The 17,237-nt window shown below is 36.9% G+C and overlaps 1 protein-coding gene and 1 pseudogene across 6 annotated transcripts in view; one reads left to right on the top strand and one right to left on the bottom strand.

The window, feature by feature from the left end:
- Positions 1 to 5,018: 5,018 nt before the first annotated feature.
- The window catches only part of LOC148015862 (OVARIAN TUMOR DOMAIN-containing deubiquitinating enzyme 12-like), a 73,857-nt gene continuing 61,638 nt past the window's right edge, over positions 5,019 to 17,237 (bottom strand). For 4 of the 6 annotated variants that reach the window (XM_087663588.1, XM_087663586.1, XM_087663587.1 and 1 more), the window contains 3 exons: positions 6,714 to 6,798; positions 6,569 to 6,625; positions 5,019 to 6,485 (listed from right to left, as the gene is read on the bottom strand). In XM_087663588.1, coding sequence (XP_087519714.1) covers positions 6,409 to 6,485; positions 6,569 to 6,625; positions 6,714 to 6,798 — 219 coding nt within the window. In that variant the 3' untranslated portion in view covers positions 5,019 to 6,408. Of the gene's footprint in view, positions 6,486 to 6,568; positions 6,626 to 6,713; positions 6,799 to 7,130; positions 7,612 to 17,237 lie in introns of those variants that run through there. The other 2 variants (XR_015688014.1, XM_087663589.1) reach the window with 2 other exon arrangements.
- Positions 7,633 to 7,742, top strand: LOC148015863 (U6 spliceosomal RNA; annotated as a pseudogene).

Here is a 17,237-nt window from a genome sequence, read left to right as displayed (position 1 = left end):
CAATCAGATTGAATAGAAAGAAATCCAAGCACAAGTTGAAGAGCTGTTGAATCGAGGACTCATTGGGCCCAGTAGTTCTTCTTTTGGTGCATTTGTCCTATTAGTTAAGAAGAAAAATAATACCTATAGGATGTGCATTCACTATTGTTCCCTAAACAAGATCAATGATGAGAATAGATATCCGGTACCTCATGGATAAACTACAAGAAGCCACTATTTTTAGCAAGATAGAGCTCAAATATGGATATCATCAAGTACGATTGGATACACCTGACATTTTCAAGATTGCATTTAGAACTTAGTTTAGTCATTATGAATTCCTTGTTATGCCTTTCGGTTTGACTAATACACCAGCTATATTCAGTCATATGACGAATCGAATATTTTTGAAATATCAGAATTATATTATTATTTTCTTTAATGATATATTGGTTTTTAGTAAGAATGAGAACGAACACTGTGAACATCTATTTTTGGTTTTCAAATTGTTGAAAGAGAATCAATTATATGCTAACCTTGACAAGAGTTAATTTTTCCAAACCCAAATTGAATACTTAGGTCACATTATTTCTTCTGATGGTATTCGTATTGATCATAAAAAGATAGAGGTAATTTTGAATTGGCCAATCCCTAAAATTGTGCATAAGTTACGTTCTTTCTTAGGTATTGCCAGCTTTTATAAAAAATTTGTAAGAAATTTTTCATTGCTTGCATTGCCTTTAACGAAATTATTAAAGAACGATGTTGTATATCATTGGTTTGATAATCAACAAAAGTCTTTTGATTTATTGAAACATGCTTTAACATATGCACCTATTTTGCAATTACCTAATTTTAATCAAGAATTCTTTCTAGTAGTCACACTGATGCTAGCAGATCACGAATAGGAGTTGTTCTCATGCAAGATTCACATACCATAGCCTATTCTAGCTACAAACATAAACCTTCTGAACTGAAGTATTCTACCTATGATAAAGAATTGTTAGCTATAGTTCAAGCCGTAAATCAATGGAAACACTATCTAATGGGATCCGAATTTATGATCAAAATTGACCAATAAAGTATCAAACATCTTCTTAGTCAACCACAAATCTTTGATCGTCATATCAAATGGGTTGCTTTCATTTAATGTTTCCATCCACTTATCCAATATCAACCCGGAAGAGAAAATGTTGTTACCGATGCATTGAGTAGAAGACCAAGTATCCATAATATTTATATTCTATCTTTTGAATTCCTTATTCCTATAAAGGATATTGTGACCATGACCCTAGTTTTCAAGCTGATTGGAATATATTAGTTGCTAATAATTGAATTCCAATTGATTCTTTGTCTTATTCTGATGGATTTATGTTTTATGAAAAAGATTGTGTGTCACTATTCCATTTAGATCATTTGTGTTGCACGAAATTCATTGTCCTCAATATCAAGGCCACAGAGGTATTAATTTCCACTTTAAGAAGATTGGTTGAAGATTTTTACTAGCCGTAAATGGAATCTGATGTTTCTAACTTTGTTTCTAAGTGTTTAATTTGTCAAAGAGTCAATCGACACCATGGTAAGCAATATGGTTTGTTAATGCCTTAACCAATTCATGAACATCCATGGGAACATATTTCAATGGATTTTATAACTGGTTTGCCTAACACATGAGCTAATCATGATATGATTTAGACTATAGTAGATTGATTTAGCAAACAAACATATTTCCTACCATGCAAGAAAATATTAACTGCATCTCAAGTTGAACAATTGTTTTTGAAGACTATTTTCACTAACCCTGGTTTGCCAAAAGTTATTATTTCTGATCGTGATTCTAGATTCTGTAACAATTTTTGGACTACTTTGTTCGCTAATTTAGGTACTAATATTGATTTATCATTTGCATTTCATGTTGAAACCAATGGGCAAACAGAAGCTACTAACAATACAATTCTAGATCTTTTGTGTACATACACAATTGCAAAACCACAAACATGGAATACACATTTACATCTACTTCAATTTGCATGCAATAATACACCACAAAACACGGCTACACATAAAGCACCTTTTGAAATCATTTATGGACATAGATTACCTACACCTGTTACATCATTGTCAAACAAAGTTAAAGCTACTGATGATATTGCCAATATGCATGCTACTATTTATGTTGAAGTTATGATTGTGAAAGCCTAGCAATCATATATTAAACATACTAATAAGAAAAGAAAAGCCATGAGTTTCATTGTTGATGATTATGTTTGGTTATGCATTGAAAAGATAAGATTGCAAAGTGTTGAGAAACACCCTGTTGTTAAGTTAGCCCTTAGATTTTATGGACCTTTCAAAATAATTCACAAGATTGATGACAATGCATTTAAATTAGAACTATCCTAACATTGAAAGATCCATAATACTTTTCATATCAATTTACTACCACCTTTTAGAGGCCAATTACATGTCCACCCTGTCTATGAAAACCCTCCTTTGTTAGAAGAAGAAACTCAAATACTTAAACATGAAACTATTCTAGACACTGACTTTATGACCACTAGAACTGCCCGTAGATATTCTAGATATTTGGTCAAGTTTAAAAATCATCATGTTGAAGAAGCCCAATGGATGCACACATGCGACCTGAGTGCTTACCTCCCACTACTTGCTCTACATTGAGCTAATAGCAATTGAGAATAATTACTATTCCACCCCAGGGATAGAATGCCAAGAGGCATATTCCATAGTGGATTCTGTGAGGTTTTTTTGTGGATTTCGTAAAACTGAAGGCATATTCTACGGTGGATTTCGTAAAACTTTATGTATTTACCGGGGCTCATACACAAGGTGAATTCCTTGTGCGAGAAGTTGACAAGGACGCTTGTCCTTTTCGGGTGTCATGTTAATTTAATATGCACTTGGGTAATTCCACAACAGATGATTCCACAAAATATATATTTAAATTAATGGACATTTGCGAGTTTAAAGTACACTCGTATTAAATTAAGGTTAGGACAGAGTTTCAATCTATTTAATTATTTGTAGCTAAAGATTGTTACGTATTCACTTGTGTGGATTTTATCTTATTATTTTCTAACAATTATGAATGCTTCAGCTGATGTGTAGAGCAAGCAGCGGTGGGATTAGGAAGTGCCAAGCTATGGAGTGTATTCAGATTACCTAGAGGAATTATTATTTTGATGGACGTGTATCTTATCACTTAAGACGTGGCGTCAATATTTATTTAGGAACGCTTATTTATTAAAGTGCATGATAAACATTTATTATTTTATAGACGAATAAGCGCTCGATTTTAAATATTTCATTATTGGACATTTTATTTGAGCACAATCTGACTTTTTTGAACGCCTAAATGCTGTACTCTTTATTTGAGCAAAAGCAAATACAAAAGCCAAAAGCATGGTAATTGTAAATTTGGCTATTTTTTAGCTTGAAGATTAATAAATTTATAAATACATGCCTTGTAAAGTACTCACACAAGACATGCGGAGAGATTGTACCCAATTTGTCTTTTTGTCTCATATATTGTAAACCTTTCTTCTTGCTTTATGAACTTTTGAAAAGTTCTTTGTTTTTGGGAACCTTCCGACGTTCACTACACGCGTATACATCATCTGTTTTGCGCACCAAACTCTCCATATGAAAAAATTATTTTCACATTCATCTAATAAAGCTCTAGATCTAATTACGCAACCAAAGCTAAAATCAATCATAAGATATTCATTTTGACTACATGATCAAATGCTTTATCAAAGTTAATACCATGCTCTTGCTGAAAACCCATTGCAACCAATCTAGCCTTCTATGTTTGCATGGGATGTCGAAGGCTTACTTGATCTTATACATCCACTTACATGGCAATGCATATTTTCATTGGGCAAAAGAACCAAATCCCATGTATGGTTTTTCTACATTGAATTAAACTTAGATTACATGGCCCTCTTCCAAGAGTGACTCACCTTTACACAGTCTCCTTACGGTAAGGGGCTCAAAATCCGTCACCATAACATAATCCATGGAAGATACAAATTGATCAAGTTAATGTCTATCTCTAGTAGACTGTCTCAAATGGAATGTGGAACCTATACATTCCACCAACATTATGATCGTGGGTTACTAAAACATCAATTATAGACTATCTAGCTAATTATATTGCAACAAGAGGCTCCTCCTAAAAGATCACCTTATGTATCTCAATAACTTACTCAAGTTACTTATGCATCTTCTCCTCATAGAAAACAATATCACGACTACAAATAACCTTCTGAGCTTGCAAATCCCATAGACAATAGCCGATCTTATCTCCATCCTCATAACTAAGAAATATGCATTTTAGTAACTTATCTAGCTTATTGCATTTATCCTTGGGTATATTACAAAAAGCCTCACATCCGACAACTTCAAGATACACATATAGGAGAGGTTTTCCAAATCATACCTTCTTTGTAACCTGACAACCAATAGCAAGACATGGGAATATGTTTATCAATTGTACAACAATAGATAACGACATTAGTCCAAAATGCTATGGTAAACCTGCTTGACTAAACATACTATAGATACTTTCTTGGATAGTCTTATTCATACGCTTTGCAACACTACTCTGGGCTGGATGTAAGGATAGTTAATTGATGCTTAATATCCCTCTCATTACAAAACTACTCAAATGCTTTAGAAACATACCTCCATTATCAAGCCTTAAGCATTTCAACCTATAAAGTAGCTCTCAACAAGAGCAAGTTGATACTAAAAAATAGATAAGTCATCCAATTTCTACTTAATAGAATATACTCAAATCTAATGTGAATAATAATCAATAAATATCACCCAATGATTGATAAGACATGAAACCACATACATTAGAATGCACAAGAGCTAGAAGCTTACCTATGTTTATAATGTTAACCTTCTTATAAAAAATGTAAAATTACTTGCCATAAAGACAATTATCACAAAAGTCCAAACATTTGTAAATCAAAAGACAAAAGATACTATAAAAAGTAAGTATTTTTATTCCGTTTAAAGACATGCCCAAGGTGATGATGCCATAAAGATACATGTGATATACAAGCCATAACCAAAACATGGTCAATAGATCCAAATACAAATAAAAAATAAAGACTGGTAACCTTGGCACCTTTAGCAAAGATAAGATTCCTATGGATAATCTTCCATGCAAAATCACCAAAAGATACATAGTAATTTGCATCATCCAACTCACCCAATGGGTATATTTGAGGGAAGTCCCTTTGGGTTTAGGTCTAATGATATCATGGCCTCCTCTTGCGACGGAGATGTGAGCAACACCATTCTCTCTTTCCATGTGTACTCTACGAAAAGACCAGATTAGCTTTCATGCGCCTTTAAGACGCACCCTTGCACGGGTACACCGAGTAACTGTTAGCAAGGAGCAAAAGATGGAAAAGTTAAATGACAATTCCCATGCTTTTCTTTTGAAAAGAGCCAAGGAAAAGCAGATGGAAGTGCTTTTATCGCTGTTGCACTCTGGCGCGTGGCATCGTGTTCCTCATTTCCGAACTCTGGGACAGGGTAACGTTTTTTCAAGGATTTGTAACATGGTGCCGTAACGTGCGCCAAAACCCGTTCTAAGAACAAGAGCATTGTGCCCGTGAGCGTTTACAAATTGCCGCATGCCCCTTGGTTTCCTATGATTTTTTATTTTTATTTTTTGGAACAATATTGTGCGCACAAGACGATAAAACTACAAGAATCTCGAATCCGGATGCCAGCAATTGCTCCCGACGGCCATTGGCTTGAAGAATCTCGATACCAGTAGCAGCACACGTGGCAACAAATTCTGGCGAGTCGTGCTCCTACAGCCCTCGAGTGGGGCATGTGAAGCGTCACTTAGAAGTTAGCACCCAAGGTAGTAATAGTTAGCATAATATAACATCCTCCAACACCCCGCCACGTCACAGCTTCCTATTTGATAAGCGTCTCAGATCTTTTTGGCATACTTCTTTAGTGCTCGTTGATAGTCAGACCAGTCGGATTAGCAAGCAGGAATATCATCAGGGCTCCGAAGAAGCTCTCTTTTCATTTCCATACTTCGCCAGAAGGAAGATTGAATATCTTTGTTGGAAGGGAAGATCGAATCACGCACAGTTTTGACCATTAAGCAGGTTGTAACTTGCACACAATTTGTGTTAACTTCAGCAATACCCCTACCATCTTTACGCTCCATATATTTCCCTGTAAGTAAGGTTTGCAATTGAACCTTGTAAAATCATGACCATAAAACAGCCCTTTGGGCATAAGTTGCTCATACCTGTACATAATTCAAGTTGCGCAAATTAAGGGGCACAAATATAGGCTGTCTAGATGGAATGCTCTTTACAAAATAAACCATACATCGGCGTCTTCTTGTGATTAGGCAAACAATGGCCTTCAAATTTTCAGCTTATTTTTAAAATACTGCCGCCAGTGCCTCTTCTTCTTCGTCTGGCCTAGAAATATTGGAACATCTGCGATCACATAAGCAGTACAATGACAATCAACAGCTTTTCCTTCTTATTTAAGGAAAAAATCAATCCTGGTTAACTTTTACCTCCTTCCGGATAAATGGAATTATAATGAACCTCTGCCCAGAAGCTGAGAAATATATCTACAAAAGCACACCAAGCATCTCTATCACAAACGAGCGCAGTGTTAATTACAGACTGCAAGTAAGAAATATTCTTTTAAAAACTAACCTCTCCTAGATTTTTTCTGCCTTGGTAAAATCTGGACAAATGATGTGTCCTTAAATGACGTTAAAAGACAGATCCTCACGCCATACTGCAAAAAAGAAATACAAATATCTGAGCTCTCCCACCTTCCCATTCGCATATAACAAACATGTTTAAGTTAATAAATCCATTGAATGATTTGTTCAATTGGACCACAGACGTCACCTAGAAAGCCAAAGCATTCCCATTGATAGCATTTTTCTTTCTATAATTAAGGGACCGGTTTTCTTTGTACTAAATACTTCAAGTACAAAGAAAAGTACCCCTCCAATAAGTACCTACTTTGTGGCTAAACGACATCCTGTAAGACAGACTCCTCCCTCTTATCGGCTACGAGAAAACATGTTCGTAACTCTTTTTCCTTTAAATAAAGAAAGATGCTTCCTTTAGCTAAAAGATGCGCATGGCTATACTGATTCCCACAAAAGACAAAAGAAAAGTCAAAATTTCCGAAGTGGGTACAAGACTAGTACATCACCAATTACTTCGCTCTTGGTTTAAGAGTTTCTTTGATAGTGGGTTTTTAGTCTGATATAGAGAAGATGAGGTTAAAAGTATAGCACAGAGATGATGATGGTGGATTATTAGGATGACACAGAGAAGAGAAGGTTAAAAACTCCAACAAGTAGCTTCCTCATACAGCAGATTTTTTTACTCTCGTTTACTAGTCGCTTTTTTCGGAATACATTCTGGCTCCCAATGAGCCCTGTATCCTGCATGTATATGAGTGCTTGGACCAGAGCCAACTTGCAGGATTCAAGCACTCCCACCCTCTTTCCCTGCACCAGTTCACAGTTTGCATTTCCCCTCTACCAGCACCAACTTCAGCTTCCAGCACCACCATTCTTCCCATCATGCATGTCTGCCACAAGCACTTCATCAGGCTCCATCAAAAAAAATGGAGGCCTTTGATAAAATTGGAATACTACAAAGAAGATTCACATGGCCCTTAAACAAGGATGATGCACAAATAGAGATATGGTTCTGTCATATAGGATTCATCGGCACATCATTTAGGCGCAAGATACAAAAATTTACTTTTGTCACTGTGTGTCATGTGCCTAAACAATGTGCAAGGAACCTTGTGTAAAGGAGGGTGGGAAATGAGCCCCATCACACTCTTATACTCCCATGCCACCATCATGAGTTGCATTTGTTGCTTCTTTCACCACTTAATTCTGTCTGTCGCCACATTTATAACATCCATACAGGCCATCACAATACTGGAAACTGAACTGAAACAGAGGCAGGGTGGCCCAAATGGTCCTAAACAAACATAAAAGTAGTCACACTGACGAATACATCACTCCCATGCAGTTTTTATTGAACCAAAGCAAGGTTTGGTAGCCTAAGAACTACACAATCTTCCCTGCAAACACAATCACATACACACACAGTGTGCCTACATGTCAGTGAGTCCCATCAGTTCACTATCATCCCACATGCACACCTGCAGGTTAGTGTATCCTGTCAAAACCTCCAGCACCTCTTTTTTTTTCCTGATTGCTTACCCTTGGGCTGGATTGGGTGTTATGTTCCCAAGAGGCACTAGTTTTTATTGCTAGAGGAATGATGGCATTAAATGGTTTTCCTCCATGTGTTGGGGACATTCTCAAGGGTATGACAACCTTAGATGATTCTCCCTTGAGTAGGGTTAAGGTTTCCAACTCAACACTACAATTGGGGTTTTTTAATTGAAGTACAACATGTACAACAAACCCCAACACATACACCAACCCTAATGCATTTGTTAAACGCACAAATTATCATCTTGTGTCACAACCTTTCAATAGGCTCTCCTTTCCATAACCATTGGATGCCTCCCTCCACCAACACACACACCCCCTCCACCCAATAATAATAATAATAATAATAAACACAAAAAAAGAAGAGTGCACGCACATACACACAAAATGCCTTCCACTTTCTTGAAAAGGCTTGCCACAGTTCCAACTTGATTGTAAAGCATTAGGAGTTTGCCTAATTTCTTCCTGTGGCCCCAAAGCCTCAACAACTGAACAAGAAGTTTTGCGCGGCATATGAATTATCATTTCAAGAAGTTCCATGACTACTTAAAAGAAGGTGAAGTTAGAGTAGAAATTTTTATTTAACCTTCACACTTACCCTCCTTCCAACCCACACCTTCATCATTCTCCAACAATAGTCCATTCAATGATCTCACTTGGGATTGAAAAGATCCAAGAGAGATCACCACCACCGTCCATCACATCAAGCTACTATGGCCATATCGAAGAACTTAAGGGTTCATTCAAGTACTCTATTTTTTTAACCATACCACTAGAAGGACAAGGCTCAAACTAAGATGAAACTACCAAGGAAATGGGTCAAAACCCATGTCTCTATGCCAATAAGGAACAATGCAAACCTTTCATGTTAGCCCTTGGATGAAATACAAAACCTAACATGTAAGGACCAAAACAGACCAAAGCCTGTATATTAGTGCTTCATATTGAGATGCTTTGATGTTGCTTAAGAAAAATAATTCAAAGCTAATGTGAGAGTAATATGTAACAGGAGTTTAAAAATGAGGAAAAACTAAGAGAATGAATGGTTGCAATGAAGATACGTGAAAACCCTGAAGATAAGTATCCTATGGACCCGACTCGACAGCCAAATGAGCTAAAAGTTAAAGAATGCTAGACTCACCTACTCTACCCTAAGGGAGCTAGAAGGCCCAAGGGTGTAGCCACCATCGCCCACCTCTTTCAACAAGCCTCAGCCAAGGAAAATTGTGATCAAGTAGAGAAATTGGCATAATTGTAAATGCATAAGGAGTGAAATATCCCCCAAGGATTCAACCTACACACAAGACACAACACAAGTAATACCTGTGGCAACAAAGAACATAAAAGAAATGGGCATCAGGCCCACCTCCCAACTGTAAAGCCAAACAGGTCAACTCACAAGCTTCTTGCCTCCACCTCTTAATGGCTCTTTCAATGATTTAAATATTCGGGAAGGAGAGAATATAAGATACTATGAATCAAAAGTGAGTTTGTATAAAAGAATTTCATTAGTAGAGAGGCCAATTGCCAAGACATAACAAATGCTTTCATTAAGAGTAATTAGAGATGAGAGAATTTCTGAGGATATAATAAACAAATCTATCCTTGATAGATTCAACATCAAAGCCATACTAGACAAGGCCATAAGGATTGATAGAGGACTCAAAATAAGTAAGGAGCAGGATTTACTCCTATACTCAAGAATTGATTCAAGTTTGTATTGAATGTAATGAGTTCACCTTGCCCTAGTTGTTCTTTCAAATGACTCACGTGGAGCAACACGTGAACTAGTATGTTCAGAGGTAAATGCAACTTACAAGACACGCTACTTATCTTCTTGATAATTTGGAAAAGACCATAATAGCTCGAAGATAACTTCTAGGAATATCCAATAGTTACTGAATCGGAATCCTTTGGTACTTTAAGGTAAACCCACATACCCTCTTGGAACTCTTGAGGACTACAATTCTAGTCGGCATAAAATGTAGCACAATCCTAGGTTGTTTTAACACTTTTCCTTTGCAATTGAGAACATTTCTTGTATATTGTGCAAGAAGTCGACCATTGACTGCATTTTCACTCCCTTGAGCACGATGTTAGACGATGGTTTCAGCTCATAACCACAACTCAACATGAGCAGGCTATAACCAGTAGTAGCAAATGCTACTCAATCTGTGGAAGATTATTCTCCAATCATGCAACCTTGCAGAATGCAAGAGCTGGTATTCAAACTTCTAAAAGGGATGCCCCTCCAGTCAAAAAGATGCCTTGTTGCACTAAGTGGAAACATTTGGAGGCAGCTTGTTTAAAAATAATGTGACTTCATCATCATTTGATAGTAGTGAGCCAATGGTAGTAAACTACACAAGTGGTGCCTATATTCCGCCATCTTGACTTTGTAACCTTTTGAAACCAGCCTTCCTCCTCGGATAGGCTGGTAAATAACCTGATTAAGCACTATTTACAGCGATTAACAAATTCACAAAACTAAAATGCCCACTTTACCATATAATCTTCAACATTGGACACCTTATTGGACCCAAAACTCACATCCCTTTCGGTATTTATTAGACTTAATTGAAGAAGAAGTTGATGTACAATGGGATTCTCCCAATCCCTTTCGGTATTCCAACTTCCCTTGCTATCCAAAATGACCAACAACTCTTCAATCAGATTTGCCCCTTGATTCAGCCAATCAATTCGCCTTTACCTAGTTTGATGGAGATTGAAAATGCCCCAAATTCATTGATTTGTTGGTCCCTCTACTTGAATTTGACTAAAAACAACTTCAGCTCTGTTGAATCCAAGTCTTGGAGCTTCCAATTTTTAGCACACTTCTCGAGGTTTCAGCTAAACCCTAATTTCTGCTACATATTAGGGTCTATAGCACAGAAATCTGAAATTTCTCAAACTTTGGTGATCTCAATGCTCTACTCTTCGAACCAAGGCTATAAAAAGACTAGGAGATGAGACAGAATGCTGAGGAGAGAAAATTCACACTTTCTTCGCGAAGAACTAAAGAAAATCTATCATTTACTACTACTGTACTATCTCAACAGCTTGTAAATACAAAGAACTTAAGGAAATCAGTCATTTACTACTGTTGTCGTGTCTCAAGTTTCAATAGCTGGTCCTTCAATGGCTACAAATCAAACCAGCAGCATCTCCTCCCTCTCTCTTACACGCTGAATCCACTCAAATGTCTCCCTCCAACCTCCAAAGACGTTTTTCAGTCTTGCATGGGCAATTTTGACAAGTGGCAACCTTCACAAATTTCTAGCATTATCCATAATTAAATATTAATCTTTAACCTTTAAATGTTGAAAATTAATCTAATAATTATTTCAATGCCCTAAAATATAATTTGACTAGCCAATAATTAAATCGGCTAGGCAACTTCCATTCTCGAGTGCAGAAACCATTCCCGAGTGTTTCTGCATCATCTTCAGATTGGCGTTAGTTATCATTAAATACCACTTCTCTAGTGTCACCAACAATTGACACTTATGTCCAAATAAATGACCTAGGCCAACAACTCACCAAATACCACCAAGTACCTATGCCGCATAACTTACAACTTTTTTTTTTGATATTCCATGATTTCCTCATGTCTCAAGCTAATGAATTTACTCTAACCCAAGTTACACCTCACATGTGCAACATTTACTTAACCATGTGGCTAAAAATTAATCCACATATTACGTGAGATTTCAAAAATACATGTCTTCATGACAACCCTCTCTCTTAAAATCCTTGCAATCATCCTCGATTGCACTGTCAAATGCATCAAAAGCAAAGTAGTGATTGGAAGTTCTACAAGGCATCATAGTTAACACAACATTGCGCATTGTTGCTCAACCATTCAATATATCCAACACATGCTGAAAATTACCAACCAATCATAACTTAACATACGACTCACAAAGAATCTTAAAAATATTGCCAAATTATCACCCCACAAAACCAAACCATAGCAGAAAGATGGCTCCGGAAAGACAGAGAGAAAAATACTGAAAACCTCTGAGCACGAGTGATTCTTCTCCTCCCAACCACGCCTAGATCAGTGCTGGCACCTCTCACTCGGATTCCTTTGCCAGCCGTCCACTTCTCTGGAGTCCTACTATTCTTGGACTCTCTTACTCTCTAGGCTCCCCTTAACCCCGTTCAGGCGCCCAAGAGCCCGGACGGTCATTCTCGTGCATGTTCCCCTAGATTTACCTTAATGTCACATTAAATATCACTTTTAATGTCACATCCCATATTTATGACCTTAACGTGACATTAAATATCACTTTTAATGTCACATTAATGTCACATTTCCTTCCCCTTAAGAATCAGTTTCGTCCTCGAAAACGATACTTGGAAGGTCTAATTGTAAATCAGAAAACCTTTTCTTTAAAGTACTTACTCGCTCCCATGTTGAGCTTTCTTCAGAACAATCTTTCCACTTAACCAAACATTCCTGATAAATAGTATTCCTTGTTCGTCGATTACGAACATTTAATATTTTTTATGGTTCATGTGGATTAGATTGGTCATAGAATAGCTCCTCAATAGCATCATTTAAGATTAGATTATCCAAATCACCCAGCTTCTTTCTTAATTTACTTATATGAAAAACTGGATGTATTTTACTACCAGCAGGTAGTTGGAGCTTGTAAGCCAATTCTCCCACCCTTTTAAGTATTATGAAAGGACCACAATACCTTGGTGAAAGCTTTGGACATTGTCCCTTTTTCATAGTTTTAGTTTGTTCAGGCACCCTTAAGATAGACCAATTCTCCTTCTTCAAAGGAGATGTCTCTTCGGTGAGGATCTGCATATGCTCTAGCTCGATTTTGAGCTTTTTTAATATTTTCTTGAGCAAATTTTAACATACTATTCATACCCTCCAAAAAGTCTTTAGCTGCCTGAACCTTTTCCTTATGCAGTCCTACTGCAAAAGAAGCTCTGGGCTGAAACCCATACATTAACATAAATGGACTATATCCAGTGGAAGAGTGCTTGGCACTGTTATATGCAAACTCTGCTATCGGTAAATACTCTTCCCAATTAGTTTGCCTTTTACTTACATATGCCCTAAGCATATCTTCAAGAATTTGGTTAACCCTTTCAGTTTGCCCATCTGTTTGCGGATGATCCGCCGTACTCATGCTAAGTTTAGTATCCAATTTCCTAAATACCGCACGCCAAAAATGGCTATCAAATTTTCTATCCCGATCAGAAACTATATTTGCCGGAAGGCCATACAATCAGTATATGTTCTCTACGAATAATCTAGCCAATTCTGGTGTTTTAACATCAGTTGAGGTTGGAATAAACCTAGCCATTTTGGTTAACCTATCCACAATCACCCACACAGAGTCGTTCCCCCTCTGTGTTCTAGGTAAAGCAACAATAAAGTTCATGGAGATACTCTCCCATTTTCTCGAAGGAATTTCTAATGGATGGAGAAGTCCTCCCATTTTTAATCTTTCAGCTTTATTAACCTGGCATTTATTACATTTGACCACATAGTCAAGGACGTCCTTATTCATTCCAGGCCAATAGAACTGCCTTTTAATAAGACTATAAGTCTTATTAACTCCTGGATGTCCCGCACTGGGGGTATCATGAAACTCAAAGAGTATCTGGCGCCTTATTTCTGTATCTTTCGGGACACATACCCTACCCTTGTAGGGTAAATAACCATTATCAATGGTAAAATTCTTCCACTTGAATCCAGTTTGAGCAACCCCTGATGCTCCATTTCCTTGTTGAACATCCTCAGATATTCCTTCCTCAGTAGAAGCACTTTCATTTGGATCCCCATTTTTTATTGCTTCCCATATGTTGGAGTATGCCGGATCAACCTGGCATTTCCCTTTTAAAGATTCAAGCAAGTTGAAAGTGAACTGAGTAAAACTCAATTCATTAATGATGGGCATTCTGCTGAGTGCATCAGCTACTGTATTATACTTTCCTTTTCTATATCTTATCTCATAGTCAAACTCTTGAAGGAGTTCGGCCCATCTGGCTTTACGCCCGTGTAAATCTGGTTGATCATTAAGCCACTTAATGCTTTCATGATCCGATAAAATCAAAAGTTTGGCACCATACAAATAGTGCCTCCATTTCTTCATTGCATGTACTATTGCATACAACTCCCTCTCATAAACAGAATAATTTTGTTTTGCACGATCTAATTTCTTGCTTTCAAAAGCAACCGGTCGACCTTCTTGTAATAAGACCGCGCCTATTGCCTTATCATTGGCATCAGCTTCAACCACAAATGGTTTGTTGGGATCCACTATTAATAGTACTGGAGCTGTAGCAATAGCTACCTTAAGTTTTTGAAAACTTTCATTTTGGTCTGTTCCCCAATTAAAACTTTTCCCTTTCCCTTTAAGTTGATCTGTCATTGGAACAGCTATTTTGGCATAATCTCGAATGAATCTACGATAAAATCCAGATAAACCTAGGAAGATCTGCAGCTCTTACAGGTTCCTTGGAGGTGGCCATTCAATAATTGCCCTTACTTTTTCTGGATCCATGTTGATTCCCTCTTTCGAGATAATATGCCCCAGATATTTGACCTCTTGTGCAAAGAATTCACATTTAGTTTTCTTCGCATAAAGGGAATGTGTTCTTAACAGTTGGAATACTAATTGTAAGTGTTCCAAATGGTCTTCTCTTGATTTACTAAAGATCAAGATATCATCCAAGAAAACTACTACAAAATGTCCTAGATAGGGCCGTGAAACACTATTCATCAGCTTCATAAAGGTAGCTGGTGCATTAGTGAGGCCAAAAGGCATCACCAAAAAATCATAATGTCCGTATCTAGTACGAAATGCCGTCTTGGAAACATCCTGTGCCTTAATTCTTATTTGGTGATAGCCTGATCTTAAATCTATCTTTGTGAAGAATTTTGCCCCATGCAATTGATCAAAAAGTTCTTCCATTCTGGACATAGGAAATTTATTCTTCACCGTTATTTTATTAAGTGCTCTATAGTCAACACAAAGTCGCATAGAACCATCTTTTTTCTTTACCAATAAAATTGGTGAAGCCTAAGGTGAATTACTGGGTTGAATAAACCCTTTATCCAGGTAATCCTTAATTTGTCTTTCAACTTCTTGATGCTGTGTTTCACTTAACCTATACGGTGGTTTTGAAATTGGGTGTGTATCCTTATTTATATCAATTGGGTGATTTATATCACCCCTATCTGGTGGAAGGCCACTTGGTAAATCAGAAGGAAACACATCTTTAAAATCATCTAACAAACTATTCAATTCATTATTAACATTCAACTCACAAACATAAGAAAATTGTTGCTTTATATTACAGAAAGTAAAAGTATTCTGTACAGGAAGAGACCGTAGCATATATACCTCACAAACTTCCTTCTTTATCAGCTTCTGAACTTCAGTAGAACACAGCAAAGGATTATCAGATACTTCATGTTCACCTTGAATGACAAAAGTCTTACCATCCCTTTCAAATTCCAGTGTATTATGGTGATAGCTACGTTTTAAGGATGGTTCTAATCCCCATAGCCACTCCCTCCCTAGAGCAATATCAGCTCTTTCCATGTTCATTATTTGGAAATCAAGCTTATCTTTATATCCTTGAATCTCAATTTCCAAATTGGATACCATTGTATCCCATATTTTATTGTCTTGGCCTTGCATCATACGAACAACATATTGATGCTCACTGTTTTGCTGGGGAAGTTTCAATTTTTTGACAAGTGCATAATTTATAAAATTATGTGTGGCAGAGTCATCAATCATGACTCTAACCCTTTTTCCAGCTATCAATCCATGTACTCTAAGTAAATCATGTGGTCCAAAAGTAGGCTGCCACATAGAAGTTGACATACAACACTTATGTTGTACATCCATGTGCAAGACCTCTAAAGATTTATACTTTTCATGGCCCTTTAATTCTAAGGTCTGCACTACATGGATTTGTTTTTCTTTTCCCTTGCCTTTGTCATTATCCTTTCCTTTGTCTTCCCCCTTTTTCTTTTGAGAGCAATTCCAAGCAGCATGGTTAGGGGATAGGCAATTGAAACACAACTTTTTTTTTTGGGCCTTATCAAAGTCATCAGGACTTAACTTTGGCCTCATATATGGTTTCTTTTCAAAAGGTTGTTTTTTACCCTTAAAAAATGGCAATTTCCTTTTAAATTTGCCCACAAATTTTGAGGTTTCCAATTCCTTAGACTTGGGCTCTGTATCCATGAGACTAGTGAGTGTACCTGGACGCATACTGTCTTCATAAATTAATGCAAATTTAATTGCCTCTTCCAGTGTCTTAGGTAAACTCCGTTTTACTTCCTTTTTACAGGCTTTATCTAGTCCCCTAATAAATCCTCTTGTTTTTTGGAATTCATCTATTCCTTCCAGTTTGAGGATTATCTCACAATATTCCTCCAGATATGTCAGCAGGGGTCTTCCCTTTTGTCTGACATAATCCCAATCTTCCCAATTTCTTTCCATTTCATTTTCAGGAAGAAATTCTTTCAAAAAGACAGATTCAAATTGAGCCCAAGTTTCAGGTATTTTATTCGCCTCCTTTAAAGTTCGCCACCACTTATATGCTTTGGGTCCCAAATTTAAACTAGCCTCCAGTGCTTGGAGATGTGGTGGGGTATTTTTTAATTTATGTAAATCTTCCCATTTTTTGAGGAAATTAAAGATTGTGTCTTTATTCCTATCTTTTTCCTCCCCATAGAATTGAGGTGGTTTCATATCCTTTAGAACTGGATTATCCCTCAATTTATGGTAAGTTTGGGGTTCCTTAGGATTTCGCATAGTCACATCTAAATCTTTCGATGAAGATGGGACATCTGAGATTTCTATCTTATTTTTATCTCTTTCCAACAATAAAGTTAATTGAGATTTTATTTCAGTAAGTGTTTGAGTTAAAAATTCCATTTGAACCCCCTGAGTTTGCACACAAGCAGTAAGAT

This window comes from Lygodium microphyllum, chromosome 23 (assembly GCF_053477565.2).
Source record: "Lygodium microphyllum isolate KBCC chromosome 23, Lygodium_microphyllum_v1.1.10, whole genome shotgun sequence".
NCBI classification, from domain to species: domain Eukaryota; kingdom Viridiplantae; phylum Streptophyta; class Polypodiopsida; order Schizaeales; family Lygodiaceae; genus Lygodium; species Lygodium microphyllum.
Note: the sequence above shows the minus strand (reverse complement) of the source record. Positions and strands in the feature narration are given on the sequence as shown.